Source organism: Labrus bergylta, chromosome 19 (assembly GCF_963930695.1).
Source record: "Labrus bergylta chromosome 19, fLabBer1.1, whole genome shotgun sequence".
NCBI classification, from domain to species: Eukaryota; Metazoa; Chordata; class Actinopteri; order Labriformes; family Labridae; genus Labrus; species Labrus bergylta.
In genome coordinates this window covers 3,682,764-3,704,748 of record NC_089213.1, presented here as the reverse complement: position 1 = coordinate 3,704,748, position 21,985 = coordinate 3,682,764, and the positions used below count along the sequence as shown (strand labels likewise).

General features: G+C 41.6%; 1 protein-coding gene across 6 annotated transcripts in view; it reads right to left on the bottom strand.

Annotated features, from left to right (window-relative positions):
* Window positions 1-21,985, bottom strand: part of LOC109990229 (MAP7 domain-containing protein 1) — a 39,968-nt gene that overhangs the window by 17,050 nt on the left and 933 nt on the right. For 4 of the 6 annotated variants that reach the window (XM_020642276.3, XM_020642278.3, XM_020642279.3 and 1 more), the window contains exons 2-4: window positions 3,871-4,086; window positions 697-765; window positions 449-469 (exon numbers count right to left, since the gene is read on the bottom strand). In XM_020642276.3, the coding sequence (XP_020497932.2) occupies window positions 449-469; window positions 697-765; window positions 3,871-4,086 (306 nt within the window). The remainder of the gene's footprint in view (window positions 1-448; window positions 470-696; window positions 766-3,870; window positions 4,087-21,985) is intronic. The other 2 variants (XM_020642277.3, XM_020642280.3) reach the window with 1 other exon arrangement.

The following is a 21,985-nucleotide window of genomic DNA, read 5'->3' as shown; positions in this document are numbered from 1 at the left end:
TGGAGTCTTGCTAATGACGGCTCATTTTTCACAAACCAAGTGCCTCGAGGCTCCCTGGGACGTCTCTGCTCTGCTTTGGCCTCCTTCCCACAGGGAGAAGAAGTGAGGGTTTGAAATCTAGATTTAGACGGTCATGTCTTTGGGCTGGAACAGTATTTACAGAAGAAAAAAAAGTGGTATTCTCCAGTCACAAAGTCGAGCCATGATTATATGTGTTGGGCATGCACGCTGGGTGGGAATGCAGAAGAACATAAAGGAAGCTAAGGAAAAAAATGTAACTGATGAGGGTTCACAGGGTTCAGAAATGTCCCCCGAATGACAGCAGAAAACAAAATAGAAAAACACAATTGTAAAAGTAAAATCATGGCAGTGTTTCTTTATTATTAAGTTTGATTAATGGCGTGGCGGCTGCGATGGACTCTGATTGGTTTTTAGTGAAGCCCCTTACCTTGCAGCTGAGTTTGTTGTTCTGAAAGCCGTGCGAGAGAGAGAGACAATAAGAGACGACAGTAACTGTGTCAGTCACGTCAGTAAAAGAGTGACAGAGGACACAGAGGCATGTTAATACTGCAGGAGGAATAGAACAGGAGACGTGCCATGCATCAAGTCAACAAATGAGCACTTCATGCATTACAAGAAGAGATTTGTTTGAGGAGCGTTTCGTATTGTTTCGGTCCAGAACAGACGTTTTCTCACCGATATATTTGGCTCTTTCCTCCCTCCGCTCCTTGGCAAGTTTCTGTCGTTGCTCTGAGTTCATCGAGTCTGTAGGAAGAAGACAAAAGTAAAGATTTTAGTTAAGGCCAAAAAAATAAACCAAAACAAAGAGACAAAAAAATCAGAAGCACTGAAAAAATGTTTGGTGGCGATTATTTGTGTTTTTTTAAAACCAGAAACTCCTTTCATATAAGATATTACAGTTCTCTCCAATGATTAGATTTTAAGATATTGATGTGAGCAGCTCCTTCTTGCATCGTAATCATTATACTTGACAGCTCTTTCACACAACAGATGCACCGTTAACGAGGGTCTAATTCAGGATTTTTTGACCCGTGTTGGAATATCTGCACGTTCACACGGACGCGAGACAGTCGAGGTGGTTTGAGTCTGAAGTTTAGCTCGAGACACTTCCCTCCAGAGGGTTTTCACAGGAACAGCTCCGTCTGAGAGAAGACTCAGAGCATGCTCGGAGGATTTACATCCCCATCTGGCCCTGGAAATGTCTGAGGATCATTCGGGCGACCTTGCTCAGCAGGCTGTAACTAAGTCCCCGAACCCGGATGAGCAACAGAGAAGAGAAACACGTGGAGCACAGTGTAAAAAAAAAGTCAAATATGTGTGTAAATTTAGGAGAAAAGCACAATTCCTGAAAAGATGTCGATCAATACACAATCCTGTTTTTTTTTTAGTAGAACCAGCCTGTTCTGAAGAAATAATCCAGGGAAGAAGACAGCAGACAATGTTGGGTTGATTACCAGGAGTAAGAAGAAAGCTGTGTTGTTGAATGTTTGAACTGTAATCTCAACATTATCAAACCCTGCGTCTTCTGCTGTCTTACTTTAGAGGGTCGATTACTGATATTTAATACTTCAATTTCGTTACATGTAAGTAATAAAGGAGTTCATGTTTAAGGACCTGGGTTCAAGTCGGACCTGTGGCTCCCTTCCAACATGTCTTTCCTTCTCTCTCTCTCTCTCTGGTTTCCTACTCTATCCACTGTCCTATCCAACAAAGGCAAAAAACTGTTGTCTTTGTTTTGCAAAACCAATATATGGTAAATGGACTTGAGCTTGTATCGCTTTTCTCTTGCTCGCTTTTACACGGCATGTCACACCGAGACATTCACACACTGATGGAGGAGGTTTCTATATAAAGTGGCCATCAGAAGTAACTCATTCCATTCACATTATCACGCCGCCGGCGAAGCAGCGGGAGCAACTTGTGGTTAAGCATCTTGCTCAAGGACACATCTGACATGTTGCTGAAGGAGACGGGGATCGAAACCCGCGACCGACTCTACCAACTTAGCCACAGCCTCCTGTACTTTTTAATATGAAGAAAACAACAATATCTGGTTCAACTACTATTTGGCTTATTTTGAAGAAGATGATTTGGAGCATTGTCCTCATGTTGTGTCGAGTTGCTGCCAGCTTTTTTTGCCTGTGGCTCCTTTCCTGCATTCTCCACTCTCTCTCTCTCCGTTCCTGATTTCTGACTCTATCCACTGTCCTCTCTCTACAATAAAGGCATAAAAAAAAAAGCCCAAAGTAAATCTTGAAAAAAATTCAGATTTGCAGGTTTCATTCATGGATTCAGCTTCAAGGTCAGAGCTGCTCCGTCTCTCCGCACACTCATTCAGCTCATCTGTCTCTGTGATGAACATGTGCTTCCTCAGCACGGATCCTGATACATCTGAAAGACGCAGCAGTGAAACACTTTAGGATTTATGTAACTCTTTCTTTTCTGAAAGCGAGCTGTGAGAAGCCACGACTGAAGAGGCGTTCACGCTGTTTGAAAACCATGAGACCCCCCCGGGGGGAGGCGGCGCTCGCTGCCGAGCCCCGTCTCCTTGTTGCAGTCGTCCTTCTTCTGCGATATGTAATATGTATGCCGCGCTTCTTTCTCAACCAATCACAGAGGACCCCGCAGCACTTCAGCACGGTCTCCATGGCAACCTGATTGGTGCGCCCTCCCCACCTGCACGGCTGCACACTTCGGCCTGGCTCGTAGAAAAATGATTCTCTAAGATTTGACAAGTGTGAGGTATACACAAACATAAAACATGGAGGGAGAATAGACGCCTGTAATACTTCTTTGTAATCTTGTTTGTGTTGTGTGAGTGAGGGAGGCACTGCAGGGATTTTTAAAGGAGCGCGTAAACAACAACATGAAGAGGATTTTGATGAGAAAACAAAATAAAACCCAGAGCCCGACACAGTCACAGCAGCAGAGCGAGAAAACGCTGAATTCACATTTTCCTCTTCATCAGCTATTAAACAACGAATACTGAGAAAAAGACACTGAGAGAAGATTGCATTTCTTCAGCTTCCAATAAGGTGAAACTGTTTTTCGCTTAAGGACAGAAAAAAAGGACAATTCTGCATCGAAAAGCACTCTCTCTCTCTCTCTAGTAGTATTTTTCAGAAATACCAAAAAGTAGTTTGTCTTTTTTAGGAGATCAACAACCCGGCCAAGTGGCAACACACAGGTCAATGCAGAATATTCAAAACTGCAGTTCCTTCAATGGCCACTTGAGGCTGCCTCCAAAAGTGAGTCAAACACCACTTGGCAGACAACGGAAGAATTGGCCATCGTTTTTGGACTACTTGTTACAAGAAAAAAAGTAATACTAAGGATGAATCGTCATGGAGACAGCACAAACATGGGCTGTTAATGTCAGGGCTCGAGCTGGAGGAGTGTAAATATTGATTTGCTGCAGTCGTTGTGCTTCCTTCTTCAATCAACTCGCTTTCTAATTGGCTGTAGTTTCGTCCAGGTGACAATCCAGAGTGGGTGCTCGCTCGGCTGTCCTCAGGGTTCACCCAACACAGCAGGAGATCAGACCGTTAGTATTAAACATATTTATCATTTACAGTTTGAAATTGTTGCGACCCTGACGTTAGACTTTTCTTATGATTGTCGTAAAGGGGGACTTAGGCCCCAAATCTGCCTGATTATTTTGTAGCCTGAACCCCGCTAAAGATACGATGGGACTGAACTTTATTAACCTCAAAGTGAAGGGGTTTAAATTAGATTTATTGTCATGTCGTTGCAGGCTAAACTAAACCTGACTCTTGAGCCTTTGAAAACAGATATCGACCCACAAAACAAATCCATAACCCCCCCCCCCCCCCCCCCCCCCCCCCACACCTTTCTTGGGCTGCGGGCTGCTGCCGCTGCCCGGGGTGGACGGCCTGACTTCCGTCTTGGAGGAGGCGTCTGTCTTGGTGGGGGTCTCTGTGTTGAAGCTGGAGTCTGTTTTAGGAGAGAGGTCTGTGACGGCCGAGTCGTCTGACATCAGGGGGTCCTTCCCCGAAGACTTGTCCCCATTCTGGATGGACTGAGGGTCCGTCTGGAGGGGCAGAGCTGCAGGACGGAGAAGATTAAGAGATTAATAAAATAGATACATGACAGCTGATGTTAAGCTTAATTATCTGATATTTCACAACATTAAATCTCAGAGCATTGTTGTCTTTGTGAAACGTCTTTCCATCGTGTCATTCCTCCCCGGTGTTCCCTCTCCAAGGTGACGCCTCCAATAAGAGCCAATGACCTTATTTCAACATTTACTGCTGACACACCGTCACTGTAAACCTCGAACACCCTGAGTGACTTCATTAACACTCCCGCCTCATTAGAAATCACTAACATCTTTTTCACATGTGACTCACGCACACCTCGACATCCCCCTGAGGATTCCCAGTCCTGCAGAGTAAAAAAACCTCTCCTGACATCAGCAGCAGCAGGTGAGATGAGCGTGGGAATAACTCACAGCTATCTTTGAAGGAAGGAACAGAATCACTGTTAAAAAAAAAAAGAATAAGACGGAAAGGATGAGGACTTTTCCTGCAGAGAGAGGAAATCATTTTGGAGGATGTTTCAGCTCGCTATCCTAAGAACAGAACTCTTATATAGTGATTGTCATGAGGATAATTAACGATATTAAGCTGAATTATTCCCATAGAGCCGCCTTAACTGATCAATAAATCCTCGACTTTACTGTCAAGCACAAAATGTTGATGGCTGCTTAGGCTGAGGCTTAAAGGATATGTTTAACTATTTATATCATGACGTTTTATTAATGAGTACTTCAGGGATTGAGTGTAAAACATTACTTCAGATAAGTCGCTGAAGGGAGGGACAGAAGTGGGGTATCATGAATTTCTTTAAGGGGGTACATCGTCATGCACGAGCCTTTTTTAATTAACAGCACGTGTTAATCATCAAGGAAGAAATGCAGTCAGATATTCAAATGCAAATTTAGTTGTGAGGGGTTGACTAACCTGTAAACAAACATCCTGTCAAGTACCACGTCAAGGGAAGAAAACGATGGACAACGTTTTGCAGGTTCAGACTAAATCAAATGATCCTCTACATGCAGTAAGTTCAGTCAGGAAGTCTTTATTTTGGTTGTTTGTCTCGTTCATTCCTTCCTTGCGTCCTCACTCACACGTCCAGCTGTTATTGTCACTGGGAAATCAGCTGGTCTCATCTATCCAGCAGTGTGGCATCTCACCCTGATTGTTTCGTCTTCTTACTTTTTTTTTAATAGGTTTCTCTCGCGCTTTGACTTTATTTAATAGGAAAGCGGATAGAGTCAGAAACCAGAAAGAGAGAGAGAGTGGGGTATGACATTCGGGAAAGGAGCCAAAGGCCGGACTTGAAACCCAGGCCGCCAGCTTGGAGGACTAAACCCTCTGTATATGGGGAGCACACACTAACCACTAGGCCATCTACACCCTAAGTCAGATTTATTTAAATTATTAGTGACTGTCCTGTAAAGAGAACATTAACATCCTCATACGGCATCAAAAAGTGGTGAAAAATGCTTAATCACTATTTTCCAAAAGTCTCAAGAGAAATACTTCTCTTATCCCAAATCTAAAAAATGTGACATTATGAAAGACAAGTAAAGGCAGTTTATCATTTTTATTTGCCCTACATCTCATGAAAACTCAGATTTATCAGAAAGACTTAATAAGTTACAACGTGAGGTCTCGACTCCTTCAGTAGAGAACTCCTCTAAGAGTCTAAAGATCAATCAAGCCTCTGTGTTCATGTTTTATGTAACATGAGAGTCTTTAAAAAGGTCTGTGTGAAACTTTCCCAACACGAGCACTACTGAAGCCTCCACAAAGATCCGGTCATGAGGCCCCCTCGACTTCCTGAACTCTGACCTTTAAGCAGGCTGCAGAAAGCCACAAAAAAAACATCCTGTTTTGAATCCCCCCCCCCCGACTCTGTTTTCACACTCTGCTGTCCTCCTGCTGATGCTGTCACTTCATCCTGAACTGGCCGTCACACTGGAGGGAGTGGAGCAGTGGGAGGAAGGAGGAGGAGGAAGAGAAGAAGAAGGGGGCAGAATGAGAAAAATAAGATAAAGAAAAGGAGGAACGGGAGGAGGAGTAGAAGAAGAAGAGGGTGTAGGGGAAGTAGAAGAAGACCAAAAAGAAAAAGACCAAGGAGAAGGTGAAGGTGAAGAAGGAAAGTAGGAAGCATAAGGGAGAAAATGTGCTCCTACAAGGACATGTGGGGAGTGAGAGGAGTGATTTATAGAGAAAGGAGAGCTGCAGAACAAAGAGAGAGAGAGAGAGAGAGAGAGCATGAAAATGGAGCAGCAGCCTGTTTCATAACGACAGAGGGGAAAAAGACAAAAAGAAAGGAGATAAAGACGGTGACAGAAATAATGAGAAGGGAGCTCAGAGGCGGCGAGTGAGGAAAGGATAGAAGCAGCCAACAGAGGGCACGACGGAGCATGACGCTCTTGCTCAGACCCGTCCAAACGCTCACCGAACAAACATAAATCACAGATTAACACTTGGCTCCTCTCCATCTACCCCCGCCGTACTCCAGCACGGAGCTTAATGCACAGGCTGCTATACTACAGAATCCTAATTGAGGAATAATAGGATGTGACTGGAGCCTCGTGAGAGTTTGGATAAGAGAGGGGAAAAGATGCGCGAACAGGACGGCAGCACCGCGCGCGCTTGTTGCACCTGGTGTGGCGAAAAAGGGATTAGGATTTGGCAAAAAGAGGATTGCGATGTTCCTGCTCACTTGAGGAGATTAATTTGTTCTTCCGAGTGACGCTCTCTTTTTCGAATGTGACCACTTGACTTGGCCTTGTATGGATACAGAAACAGAGTCGAAGTCAGGACAGAAATACTTGAATTTCTATTTTTAAAAAAACATTTTGTGGTGAAACTCTGAAGATGTTGATTAGAAAGTGAAGGACAGAGAAAGACCCTCTTCCTCTCCCTCTCTCTCTCTCTATCCTGGAGTGAAACTATCTGTCCTAGTTTTAGCTCTTTTGTAGGTTATTTTTTTTATACTTTCTGATAAAAACTTCTTGGAGATTCTGAGATGAAGTTTCTGTTTTTTATGTGTGTGTACCTCACATGCATTTAGGCCACATGTACCGCTACAATAAACTGCACAGAAAAGCTCACTTCTAGGAGAAGACAGGATCTGAGAGAGTTGATGTTTAGTAGTTATTACAGTAAGCACAGAACGGGTGTGGCTGTTGAGTGATGATGACAGAAGTCGAGTAACAGCAAGACCACACTATATACTTTTTTTAAGGAGACTGAGACAATTGTTTGCAATAAACTGGAGCCTGGCTCAATTACATTTACTGAAAGGCTTCACTACTGGAGTCTTGTTTTGTCTAGTCTAACAGTAGCTTGTGGTGGCTAATGTTAGCATCTTCAAACAAGACATGACAAGAGAACTACAACCACTGAGTGAGTTCATTGACCTCACGATTCTGTTTTGAAGAGTCACTCCTACATGTGTGCTACTTAAAAACACTCAAATGTAATGCAGTTAATTAAGGAACCTAAATATACTAAGTTTTATTTAGCCGCAATTTGTACAAAAAAATGCACTTTTTTTAAATTGTCTTAGCACGGACAAAACACACATATTTTTTAGATTTAATGTGACTTAAACTTTCCAGGGATATCATTGCCTCTTGTTTTCTACGACAAATTAGTGTCCATAAATCTGCTTAAAAACTTAAAACAATGCTTCATAACTCCATCTTAAAATCACAACATGTTAAAGTCTGCTCAGCATCTACGTAATCAAGGGATAGTCGTTGATGCATTGCAAATCGGAGCTGCTAATATTGTATTCAGCATACTTTCAGTGGTGCGAAACTACCAGAATCCAACTTAATACCGGCTTTTAAAAAAGCAGATTCTTAAAGTCCCCATGAAATGAAAAAAACATGTTCAAGGTTTTAATCCAGAACTTCCTGTGTGGATACATTCTTTATTCTTCTTCCCTTATCTGCCAAATATATTTAAATCAAGAATCATCTGAGTATTTTAAAATCAAAAAAACTTAATTTCCTCCTACACATTTTTGTGTACCACCAATTAAAAAAGATTTGGAAGCCAACAATCCAATCAAATTCATCCTCAATGTTATGTCCCGCCTTCTGTCTTGTGATTGGTTCTATCCCGTTACAGTCGCAAATACGGGCTTCATGGGGACTTTAATGTAGCGTTCCATAGCTGATTGTTTCCATAGCAACATCAAAATGTTAAAAAAGAAGAACCATTCAAATATATAGCATCTTGTTATGTGTTTTGCATTTTGACTTAAATATTTAGCTACATTCAACAACGATTTAAAGCGAATTTCAGAGAGAAAAATTCACATTTATACTTGCATCTTGCAACTACTTGATAAATGACTTAAAATAGTCTTTAAATATGATAACACATTAGTTAAAATATGCAGCCCCTAACATTATGGGACGTGTTTTCGGGGATGACAATACATGCTAGTCCTGCAGAAACACACGCATAGTGCAAAGTCAACAAGAGCGATTGGTGTTTCATGTGACAGGCTCCATTTAACACACAAACACAAATTCAGCATGATGTTCACCCCCCCACCCCCCTCTTCCCTCCTTCCTCCCCCCTGGGTCCACGTCTCTCCAACCAGCCATCTCAGGTTTCTGTGCCACTGTGACAGACTCAGGGTTTAAAAATAGCGTCAAGCACCCTACTGAGAATGTCGTCCATAAAAGGGGTTTGGTTTGGTTTGGTGACCACAAACTGCAGCGTGTGTTTCACCAGATCTGCTGCACACACACACACACACACACCGGGACACCTAATGATTGTGTTTGGGACTAATTGGCTGATAAAGACCAAATCCATCTGCTGTCTAACCAAGCAAAACATACGAGGATGTCCAAATGAGAGATGGTCAGCTGCCAAACTTAGAGCTAAATTGAGCTGAATTTAACCAACGATAGTCAGGAAAAATCTCTAAATCGGCAAAAACTCCACCAAATTAAGGATCCTTATACTCTTATTAAGTTTATAATAATGCATTAAAGAGAGTTCATTTGAAAAGTCTCTCCTGAGACAGGTATGACAGATGTTGGTTTCACCTGGATGTGGAGGAACTGAGAGCGCACACACAGCTTAAAAGTATTCTGGAGGGTGAGAGATAATCCTTTTGAATCTCAGCACTGAGGTTTTGAGTCCAACATGAACACACAGGCATGAATGAGACACATATGTTTAGATTTAATGTGACTTATACTTTCTGAGGGGGATCATTGTCTCATATTTAATTAGCCTCCGTTAAAAAGAGATGCGCCTGTAGGACCTCTATCTAGTGAGCATGTCATGTATGAGGATTTCATCGGTCATGTTTTGATTTCAAGCAAAGGATTTTGTTACTTTCTGTTTCACTTCGCCCCCCCTTCATTTCCTTTTCTTCAGTTGTTACTGCTTACATATATTTTCTACTTTTTTCAAAGGCATTTCCACAATAAGTCGGTGTTATCTGTAGTTATTTTTTGTTGCTGTGTGTTCCTCTCCCTGTGTGTCCTCTCTGTATCTCTCACTTTTCTGGGGTGTTGTCTTTCTTTGGCCTTTCCTTCTTTATCACTTTTTGTCTTTGGAGATAATAACAGAGACATTAAGCTGAGCAAACGGAGGGAACACTATGACGCAATATGAATTCACTGACTGGGACATCAATATAATCAATATTAACTATGAAACTGGAGCATCATGTACAGTAAGTACACTACCAGTCCAGGGTGTACCCCCGCCTCTCACGTGAAAAAGCAGAATAGATAATGGATGGATGGATGTTCACTTTTACTTTACAAACTTCAGTAAAATGTACAACTTATAGACTAGAGGTCGCATCACCTTCCAAGTTTGAACTTCCACTTGGAAACTTGGAACTACTGAACCCTAAATGTGTCAGACTGTTTACGTTGTAGGTCAGTAAACTTCATGAACTGCAAACTGAGTGTAGATTGATTTGTAAACAACATTTCTGACCAAACATTAAAAATTAACATTAAAAAAACTGAGCTACATCTTTATGTCTGCTACAGCTTTGGATTGGGCTTGTACATATGTAAGTAACATATCAGTAGATTTTACTCGTCTACTTGAGAAGACATGAGTTTATTTTTAAGTATTCTAACTATGTATAAGTTTGAGGGATCATACGCAGAGCAAAAAGGAAAAATATTAACGTATTTAAGTAAGGGGTGTTCTGAACCCCGTTTTGTGTGAAGCAGGTCACTCCCTATTGTTTAGAGATACATATATATGTGTGTGTGTGTGTGTGCATGTGTGTGTCTTTATGATGAGTGGGACATGCTGGATCTGGGTCAGGCCAACCTCAGGAATCCCTGGCATCCACATTCCCCCTGCACGTGTTTATACAGCGAATGTGTGTCTTTTGTATGTGTACACACAGCCTGCATGTGCCAAGGAATCAAAGGATTAAACTCATCCTAAAACAGAGGAGATTAAATACTGTATGTGCGGTGAACGCCACAGGACATTGTCCAAGAGATTTCACTTCCACTAAATGCATGAACTCAAATTGAAGCGAGTCGAGGAATTTGAAATATTTCGATCAAAATCAGGCGTTTTTGCTCATTTCTTAGCCGTCTGCAGGCTGCTTGAAGGCGTACACGACGTCAAGCAGCACATGTGTCTTTGTTAAACGCCTCCAACATCTCTTCCTCTGTGGATGGAAAAAAAAACGGAAACACTCTTGGGCAACAAGTATCCACACCCCAGGGAAAAAATAGAGGAAGAACATTCCTGGGATACTGCTGCTGAGAGCGACAAAAGCCAAAACACACGACGCTTGTTTGAATATATGGAGAGCTTGTGTGTAAAATCTTTATTAAACTAAATGATTAGCTTCCATCTACATTCTCTACATTGCATCTTCTTCTATTGTCTTCCTCCCCAGCTACATCTCATGACAAAAATGAATCAGCAAAAGGTCAATGAGTCCAAACACAAAAAAATAAAAAAAAGTCAACCACACCACAGCCTCTGAGGGTACAGATGACTTCAGGGCAGCACGAACAAATGCTTCTCAAACCTTTGAACCCCTCCAATTCTCCTGTTACGTCGTGAGAGGACGGCGGACCAACAGCTGTGTTTGTTATGAGTTCCTGGTCGCAGAGACAACATGCACAGCCACTTATTACTGTCACAGAAGAAGAAATGTGGCTTCTCTGGGCTGATGAAAGAAGAACAAAACCTTAATTTTAAAGCTTGGATTCAATTACAGACCCCTGTAAGAATCCTGCTGTTTTCTCTTTGAATCACAAAAGTACAAGTCAGGCTAAAAGTGAACATCGTTATCCACGACTCACCACCTTTAGCAAACGTCGTAGCTACGCCTTTCATGTTTACTTTTTGTTCTTTAAGCATTTTTTAAACCTTTACGTCTTCATTTTCACTCAAAAATATGTTGAAGGCAAAATAAGATATTTTATTTTCAGCCAGCAATATGAGGTACTTTTATCAGTTTTAAGTAGCACGCAATGCAAAGCTAGCTTAGTAAACGCTAAAGCTTAAACAGCGTGTTGTCGCCAAAGCGAATAGCAGAGTGGCGAGTAACTTATTCACTAGCTACTAGCAGCTAGTTAGCCAAACATCCTAACAGTTTACGGAAAAACATCAAAAACAGTTGTTAAGATTAAAAACTACAGAGTTTTACAAACTGTGTGTGTGTTTATTTACAGTTGATTTTTTTAGCTAACAGGAACAAACTGGCTAGTTGGGTTAGCAAGTTTTGCTAGCTTTAGAAACATTCATGGTTGATGGGTTGATTTAAAAAATGGAAATATTCCTTTTTTACTCATTTAATGAAATCTTTTCATATGACATTAAAAATGGATTAAAAAAAAATCTGTTTACTTCATTAATTTTGTATTTAATATTTTTGGGTTCCATATTTATCGCAGATGTCTTAACATTTTAATTAAATAAATTCACATTTTCTACACGACTCAAATTTTAAAAGCAGTTTAAATGTAATGTTAGAACAGTTTTTCAACATATGACACATTTCCTGCCTCTTAAACCACCAAAGACTGGACTGCCAAGAAAACAAAATGCTGGTTTATATGTATTTTTTTGGACTCTCTCTATATCTCAACACTTCCTGGTCTTTGAGCACAGGTCAGAAACAGGACGCTATTAAAAGTTAAACCATGTTCTAAAGACAGATCTTGGGTCTGAACATCAGAGCTGAAAAGGTTCAGTCAGAGCGACGAGGAGCACGCAAACAGGATGTGAGCTACTCCACTTCAATCAGGAGGAATCTGCAGACGCTTTCAGCCTCAAAGAAGTGGGTTACCCAGTCACAAAGACATTAAACAGAGCCCAACATGAATCATAAATGGATAATCTATTATTCACTGTTTCCTCCTTCTCTGTTCACCAGAACAAGTTTGATACTAAAAATAAGGTTAAAGGTGACGCAGTGAGAAAGGAGAAGGTGGGGGAAGACTTCTGATGGTGGCTGCTGACAAAAGCTTTTCTTGGGGACGCAGAGAAAATAGCTCAGGCGATGTTTGTTGTGACTGAAGCTGCAGTCAGAGTTTCACTTCCTCGGTCGTGACCTCATCGTTAACAATTACACGTCTTAGGTGATCTCTGAGACGTAACAAAACGTTAAGCAAGGCACTAAGTGTAAATGAGCTACGAGTCGCCACAAGGTTTGTTTCTCTTCACAATGGAGGCTAAAAACAATACAGAAACAAAAAAACCTCCATATGTACACAAACTCTACTCAAATGATTTCACAATGGGAGGCGGGCTGAACGGAGGTTTGGTAAACGCAACAACGGAGTGACAGAGAAGAAAGCAGAGGGAAAGGCCGACTACAAGTTTCATCAAAAGTTGGAAGTGAAGTTCCTAAAAATGGCATTCAATGAAAAGTTAGATTTGTTTTTAATTATAGTTAATGTGTCCAGTGACTTATGAATAGTGATTTTCAATGAAGGGCCCGATCTTTAAAACCTCCGTCTGCAGCCTACAAACCAACGGGTGATGTAACCGTGGTTACTTCCAGTCAGTGGTGGGAGGAGGTTTGCATTTATGGAACACAGTGTTTAAGAGGAAGAGTGGGAATTGTGTTTAAAAAAAAATACCACTTACACGTGCATGAGACAATAAAATATATATACTAGATTTGTCCACAGGGGGCGCCAAAATACACATGAACACAGGATTAATGATAGGGCTGCTTGATTATAGCAAAATACCAATTTTAATGATTTTGATAGATACTGAGATCGCGATTATTAAGCATGATTACTCACTGATTTTACAACTTCTGCATCACATGCATTTGTCAAACTTAGACTCTCTGCACATCGTGGCCTTAACCTAAACCTGGATCTATTCTCGGGCTGTTTTGTTTGTATACATAACCAAACTCCAGACTGTGACCGTTTCACCATGGTAACCATGTGGTCCATCTGATTTTCAGTTACACGTGTGTCACTAGTGCTCTCCAACAGTCATACCATACTGGAAAACAGTGATACAAGTGTTTTCTGGAGTCAAAGGCAATGAACCTCCGCTGTTCAGATTTGAGAATGCGTTGATGATTTCAGTACTCGCACTGAACAATTGAGAAACAATGCTCAGTCCTGTAAAGCCGGAGAAACAGTTACATAACACAAAGGGGAACAAAAGGCAGAAACAAGAAGTAAACAGCAGATCTGTAGAGACAATGAGTCACACTGCAGCTGATCTGTGTCCTGTTTATTTCTCTCATTACTGCAGAACACCAGCCTCCTGCAGACTCACACCACTTAATGCTGCTATACGTCTAAACACATCTTTTCTTCATCGATTGTAACAGCTTTCCTGGAGAAGTCTGGACAAAAAGAGACACAGAGACACAAACGATTTCTCTCTGATGAAACATCAAAGTTGAGTTTCTGCAGCTGCCCTTCCACTCTCTTGTTTTGGCCTCATAAGTAGGGCATAACTCCGTCTGGCTGACTAATGTTGACCTGGCAACACGCAGAGGTGTGATGATGACGGACTAAGTTTAATCTCAGCTGAGAGTCTGGTTTCAGTGCAGTGAGGGGCTGAGTCGTGTTGGTCACAGCAGGTCAACAAGAGGCGCCATGACAACTTGATAAGCTACTTTCACAACAGACGTGTTAGTATTGTATCTTCAGGAGTTATTACATGGGACTGGATCGAATTCGCTAAGACATGAACGACTAGAAAACTTACAGATGTGTTTAAATGGGCAATTAAGGAATGTTCAAATGCACAAAATTATTATTTTCAGGCCAAAAAGTTATGACTGCCTTCATTGTATTCCCTTTAAGCTGCAACTGTGCACTTTTCATTGGGGCTAAAAAGCTTCTTATTTCAATGACCTCCATATTAAAGCCACTATGAGGAGTTTTTCACTTCTTATTAAACAGACTCAAATCAATACTGATGTCTGTTTATGCACATCAAAATTTCATTTTTGATGTCTGAAAGTGCCGCTGCAGGGGAGGGGTCAAACTAAGATTATTAAGGACACGCTGCAGAAGACGGCTTGTTGTGTATTTTTGCAGCAATGACTTTCAATGAGTGTTTAGTTTGACTATATAAAGAAAGCAGGGTGAGATTTTTTGTAGTAAAAGAAACTCCGCTTTCACACGTACAGGACAGAATCTGCAGAGAGATAAGATGTGATGTGTGTCTGAAATCAATACCAAGTTTGTTGTGCCAACATAAAAGTTAACTCTTAATTCAATGTAAGATATCTTTTAATATTAGAAATATAAGACAAAAAAAATCAATATCATTCATTTTCTGTGTATTTTAATGAACATTATTACATTAATAATAGTTACTTTGGGGCCGTGATCTTTTAGGAAAACATTTTAAATCTTTTGTGCACCTTTTTTTTTTATCCATTATTGAAAGCTTGGTTCTTAAAAGTCATGATAAAATATTTAAATTCAAACTTAAATCATATGGATGAGGCAGCTACACAATCAACACAACTGTAGGTTTGGCTTCTGTTCAACTGTTTGATGAAAATGACTGGAGGACACTAATGAGCTTCAACGAGGTCAGACAGCATCTCTTATCGTCAGACACATCAAACTTGGCAACCGAGCCTGTGTTTAACGTCAACATGAAGCCCTTTGAGAGGAGACAAAAGTCTGACAAAAGACCAGCTGCAGACAAACTCTATCAATATTTTTTCTATCCCTTGGGGAGAGTTTTTCAGGAACCATTTCCGAGCATGAAACAGAAAACACAACGAGCTGCCGGCTGTCTGACTGCATGGAGGAGGCGGAGCGGCGTCACTGGAGGAGGCTGCAGAGGTAATCAATCGACTGGAGCAGCAGCAGGAAGGGCTGCAAGGTAACAGGTTGAACGCCTTGCTTTGAGGTAAACAGAAGAAAAACACTTGGAAAGGTTTGGCAAACAGACGGAGAAATCATCTGACACACCACATGAGGAAGCCTCCTTACACGACAGAAAGTGAAGCTTTTCTCTTTGCAGCGTGAGATCTGCTGGTAGTCGAGATGGACGGTCATATAATGATGCTTTTTATTTTTTATACATGTTGTCGTCCTCAATTCAAGATTAAATTAGGTTGCAGTGGAGCCTGTGGGTCCTGTGACCGAGATGTTGAGTGACGAGTGACAAGTGTGTGTGTGTGTGTGTGTGTGTGTGTGTGTGTGTGTGTGTGTGTGTGTGTATAAGTGGGCAGCACGTCAAATGCTAGCTACATCAAGGTTGTTATCTGCGCGCACACACACACACACACACACACACATATGCACTTCAAAGCAGGAGGACGGAGGGTTGGGGGGGGGGGGGGTGCATCTGTTAGTGATTCCCCCGAGGTTGGAATACCACATCAACAAAAACATCCAGTGCATGTCGCAAGGCAGCATGGGTAACTGGGGAACAAGCGCAGGACAGGAACCAAACTAAAACAGCTGAACGCCCGAGAGGAACAACATCCAAAACAATCACACTGATGCTGTTCTTGTTCCTAATATTGTTCTACACATATTCATTGATGACGCCCTACAAGAGGGCAGAACATTTTTTTGAATCCAACGAGGTCGCCTTTGAAGCGAGCATTGTGAAAATGAAACCAAACGTCCGCCGATGGTCAAGAAAGTGAAATCTGATGGAGCTGCAGGATAGAAGAGGAGAGAGGGGGTGCCTCTGGGTTAGCTTGACAGGCCCTGAGGACATAATCAATACTGAAGCCGTCTCATAACATCAGAGGGAATTTTTAAGATAAATTCAAGCCCTCGTTATGAAAGCACTCCTTAAACCATGAGATAGAAACATTCTGCTGCATGGTTAGCTGTTGGGCCAACCGAACTACTTTTCACCTGTTCAGACATCGATATAAATATTGAGAGTATAGCTTTAAATGCAGAATTGGGTTTTGCCAATTAAACCAGTCTGTCCACCAATCAGAGCCAGTCATTCATAAACCTTGTCCCAAAACTAAAAAACTGCTTAAATTCTATTTCTCTTCTCTTGGCTGGAAACAGAAATGAGCGCATGCTTCCAACAAAAGAGGTTCAGACTTTAATGCCTCCAACATGAATCCATTGTGGCTCCTTCTTACCACTACTGTTGGAGATTTAAGGTAATCAATCACGTGCTAAAGCTAACAACAACAACTGTGCATTTGCAGCGGGAGGAGCTGCTGCTTACAGTAGCACAGTGTCTCGGTCAAACTTCTCAGTCAGGAACATCTCTTAGGTAAAATCACAGTTTGGATTATTAGATTATTGCATCAACTTTTGATTCCTTGGATGACAAGTCCAGTCTTTTAATCATCTCCACTAACATATGCTAATGCTGGTTTTCTATATTGCCTAATTTCCTGCAGGTTTGTGAAGGTGCAGAATGATACGTACTACCAGTTATAAAAATAAGTTAGTTAAATAAATAAGTTAGTCCAAATAGAAAACAATCTACATAAATGTTAATTAACCGATGGATAATGTCTCATCTGACTATTTCAGACCAGGCGGTTCACAACTGTGATTTATTTCTTAATAAATCATTCAAGTTAGTTTCTTTTGGGGCTTTTTTTATTCCTTTATTGAAAGAGAAGTGGACAGAGTCAGAAACAAGGACGAGGGAAACCGGGAAGGAGCTGCAGATCCGAGTCGAACCCGGGCCGTCTGATAGGAGGAGGATCGCCTCCACACATGTAATATGCGATATAACTAAAAGACTATCTGGAAGCTTTTACTTTTCAAAGATCCTCTGGTTCAGTCAGGAAGTGACTTGCTTTGCATTTCCAGAAGCAGCAGCAGTGATTCATGTTAAAGGAGAAATGGGTAGCAGTATTATTGTGTTTGCTTGAACTAATCTAATAAGAGCACTGACAAAGACCAGAAAGGCTCATATTTTAAAGTGCAGGGCTCAAACATCATGCAGGGATTCAACGTGAAAGCCTTAAACTATTTGTGTTTATTGTTGAGTCAGATTATAAGAGCCTCTTATTTATCGTTTTATTGCCTCAACACGAGCTCTAAAACAGTCCCATATGTGTAGGTGTTGACTCGAGTCTATAGAATGTGATGTGACAGATCCCTTTATGACTAAACTCTGCCTCACAACGCTGCCTAACAGGATTATGCTGCAAACAGGATTATTAATATCAACGTCCCATTCATGACTTCTGCTTTTTTTTTTTAAACGACGGATAGGAAAGGAAACATGACTAATCTGTGCATAAGCTCTCAGGAAGCTACATCCTTCTCCTTCATCATACTGGGGGCAGCAGAGTGGAGCGTTCCCCTCTCCTTTCCTGTGGTGTCATGGCCGTGATTTAGAGCATCTGGTTCACAGGGATCGCTGACGTGGAGGGAAGAGGAGAGCGCTATACGGTCTGCTCAGTCCCCGCCTCCTTTCTTCTTGAAGGATCCTGCTCGAAACCAAAACAACAAGTACAGCCCTCGACCCCCCCGGCTCACGCTCCAATTTCTCAGAGTCATTCTATCCACACCCAAAACCTCTCAGCACAAATCACGGCTCTCCCACACAACCACTTACAAGAATTCGAGGCCCCGAGCCGCAAATGAGGCACAGTTGGCAGAGCTGCGAGAACCTGAGCCAAGTCTGACTTCAGGAGTTCAGAGCGGCTTTGTGTCTGCAAGTTTCACTTTTTATCTAAACTTCAGAGTCAGAATGAAAACTCAGCAGAAGTTAACATTGAAAATCAGAACTGTAACAATTACTGGAATCACCGAAAAATCAATCAAGACAAAATAAATCTGTAACTACGTCTTTATGACTCTTACATCGTTGTGACATAACAGTGTTAGCTTACTAGCTCAGCCTGCGCTTATAAAATGCTCTTTTTGTTGTATTTTAAGACATATCTAGTTACAACAGATGAGGACAAAAGCGTTTGCAAAACCAAAAAGGTTGGTTGGGGTTGCTTGAGTGTCAACCTCACCAAATCCTATAAAAAGTTGCTAACGTTAGCTTAAACTCTGATGTAGGCCTCGTAGCACACACTAAAATGCATTCAAACTGGGGTTATTACCAATTTCCATGAGCAGACTGCTGAAAGGGATTTTTTTTGTACTGTATCCTATGAGGGCACAAAATAATGTGGTCTGGTCAAAATGGTCTGACAGATGCGTAGATTGTGGCTGCTGTGGTGTTTGAATCGGCACACACACTGACAGCTCTATTGTGACGGCTTTATTGTAAATGGGCGTGTAATATTGTCATATGGTCGCCATAATGGAGAATAAATGAGTGAGAAAAAGGTTGAAAAAGTCCTATTATAGAATAAATTGTTTTTCCGAGTCTAGAAGACAAATAGTTTGGCAAAAGACATTCAACGATCAGTCGATGATCGAACAAAATCTGACCAATCAGATTTGATTATGTAAATCCTTAGTTGGAGACACCCCTACATTATGGAGTATCACTAAAGCTACAGCAACAGCAACATTTCCAAGAGATTATTTCGGGCTCTGAGAAATTTTAACAGCATTTTCACAGTTCTGACTTTGACGTCATTTCAGATACTGAAAATCATTGTTAGCTGCAGCCCTCCTTCGAAACGACTCTGAGTATTTACCGGGTCTATTTACCAGACCATGGTTACTTCTCTTCTGGAGTATAATGGTGGAGGACACGTAATGATAGGGGCAAATCAAAAGCTGCAGCAGGGTGGTTTTCCAGGCCAAAAATCTACATTTCCAGCCGGGGATGACGGATACGTGCCAAGAACATAACGTCAGCGTGACTGGGAAGCTCGCAGGGCCAGAGGGAGTCCACGTCTCATGATTACTTCCACAGAGGAGCGTTTAACTCCTCGCTGGGACTCTGCCTGCGGGGCAGCAAGGCCGGAAGTTGATACAGTGATGAAAAGAAAAAGGAAGTCTCCACCTGGAAGGAGTTGTAACATATTCTATTTAAACTCTCATTGAAGTAAGTGGAGAGGGGTTTTTTTTTTCACTCCGCTTGACACAGAAGGAGGATTGTTTCAGCGCAGGACGGTGGTGCCACTCCTATTGTGAGCCAAACACACAAGAGTGTCTTTGAACATGTTATGTCTTGGGGAGGCTTGGTTAGAGTCCAGGAATGCCCAGATAGTAAGAAAGGAAGTTTCAAAGTGTGATAGATGCCCCTGGTCTTTTCTACACAGTGACTAGACTCTGAAACACCAGCAGACATTACTTTGCTTCTCGGCTGATTGAAGTGATTGTAAAGAGATGTCAGGAGAGAGTACAGTGTGTGTTTGTGTGTACAATGCGGAGGGAGGGTGTAAGGGATTTGGATGGTCTACATGCATTAGGGCTAAAACCAAAGATCCGCCGACCTCAGACCTGAATAAATCACTTTGATACGGGATTACGATCCCCTCTTCCAGCGCTGCGGGCACACCAGGCTGCACAAAGCCAACAAACCCTAGTTGGCCTTTTTCTTTCCGTCTATCTTTTTTTTTTCCCAACAAGAATGAGACTCACAGCTCTCAGAAAGGAGTCAGAGGAGGAAGAATGTTTCTGTTTATCCAACGCCTCGGCTGCTTTTTTTTTCGGCATCTAGCATTCCTCCTCATCATAACGTCACATGTTGAGCCGACATACTGCGTGTGCACGAGGCCTGCAACCAAAACATCCAGTTTTTTTTTTTTGTTATAGATTGCTTATCAATGGATGGTTTTGCTCCAGAACAATACGAGCTTGTTGAGCATTTCAGTTACCTTTAACAAGAACTTCACCGACAAGAGCAATGTCTCGTACTTTTGGCTGAATTACAGGCTCCAAAAGAAAACTACAAAGTCAACAACCATACCTCAAAAACACAGGAAATCCCCCCACTTATCAAAAAACAAATACAAAGCTTAATTGTTCAAGATAACAATCGAACAAAATTACAAACTGCTATCCACTCAGACGCTAAACAACCAGCTTAAATCCTTACTCAACTTTAGCAAAATATGTGGCCCATGGCTACAGTCGTCATCGCAGCAGCCGTGGGTTCAAATCCATTTGCTGCATGTCAGCCTCCAATTTCTCCTCCCAACATTTCCTGTCTCTCTTCAGCTGTCCTATCCAATAAAAGGGAAAAAAATGGCTTTGTCCGAGTCTTTGATTTTAAACTCCTCACACTCTCCTTTCAGCAGAGAATCATAACTGTATTTAGAAGAATAAGATCCATTTGATTTATTTATTTAGATCGTTTTAAGGAGTAAACGCTTGTTAATGTTAGTTCACACATTCTGTAAGGATGTTCAGTTACCAGGTTATTTTTCTCCCAATAGATATTCAGATAACTGATGTACGACCCTACAACTCAAAACTGAAGACTTGCTTATAAGTCACATCGTTGATTTTCTGGGGAGGGGGGGGTACTGGTGTAAAAATGGCCAAAACCTTCATTTCGAGCTCTAACTGACATAACAGCACTATTGTTGTTTACTGTGGTACTCTGAAAAGTGACCTGAAATCAGCTCTTCTTCACTCTTACAAGAACAGCAGTTGTCGGTGGCAGACATGATGAATTAATGGAAGCAGCACGTCTTAGTTCTGGTGAAACAAGGTCATACTTTGAAAGGCTGATACGTATTCATATCGGGCTGTTGGGGGGGAAGGGGTCGTCACCTGATTTGTTTTTTTTATTCTAGGCAGCATCGTGGGCATTTATACAGATATGGTTTCATAACAAGTCTCAAAATCTGCAGGTCAATATGTAGGTTACTCTGGTCTGAGATAGCCTCAGATTGTTTATGCAATATGCTCATGTTTAAAACAGATCACACAGTTTCTATGGACAATATAAAGTCATACATGAAATTGGCTACACATTCCAGTATCTATCCATCGGTCTGTACGTGTACCTCTATACTCCCACACATGCATCGAGCCGCCTCGGCTGACAGAAAGCTGCAGCAGATGCTGGTCTGTCCATTTAACACTCTCCACCCTGGAAAGGGGGAAAGAGAAGTGGGGGGGGGGATTTTGGGGGGCTGCCAATGAACAGAGTCACCTTCTCTACCAGAACACGGGTCAAGGAGAGACGAGTGGAGGAGGCGGAGGCTGCAGCCCAAGGATTGTCATCTGTGCTCTCATGTGGTCTTATGGATGGATTATTTATGGGGGTTTGTTTTCATTGAGTTACGTATATATACATATAAATGACCAACGCTATCCACTTTAACAATAAAACCTTCAGACCTGGAATCATAACAAAATACATGTCATATATAAACATTGAGAAGTTAGAGTAAATATTAACCAGAAATTTGAAAAAAGGACAACCATCATAAGGAAAGGTCAGGATTTCATTTACATTAGTTAGTATGTTAAGGACTAGAGGAGCTTATTAATCCATCATGATGAGGATTTTACTGATAATAAATACTGCATCACAATGCAAAAGAGACAACATCAGTCAGAGATGCAGATGTTGAACCTCTGCATCATCTATGC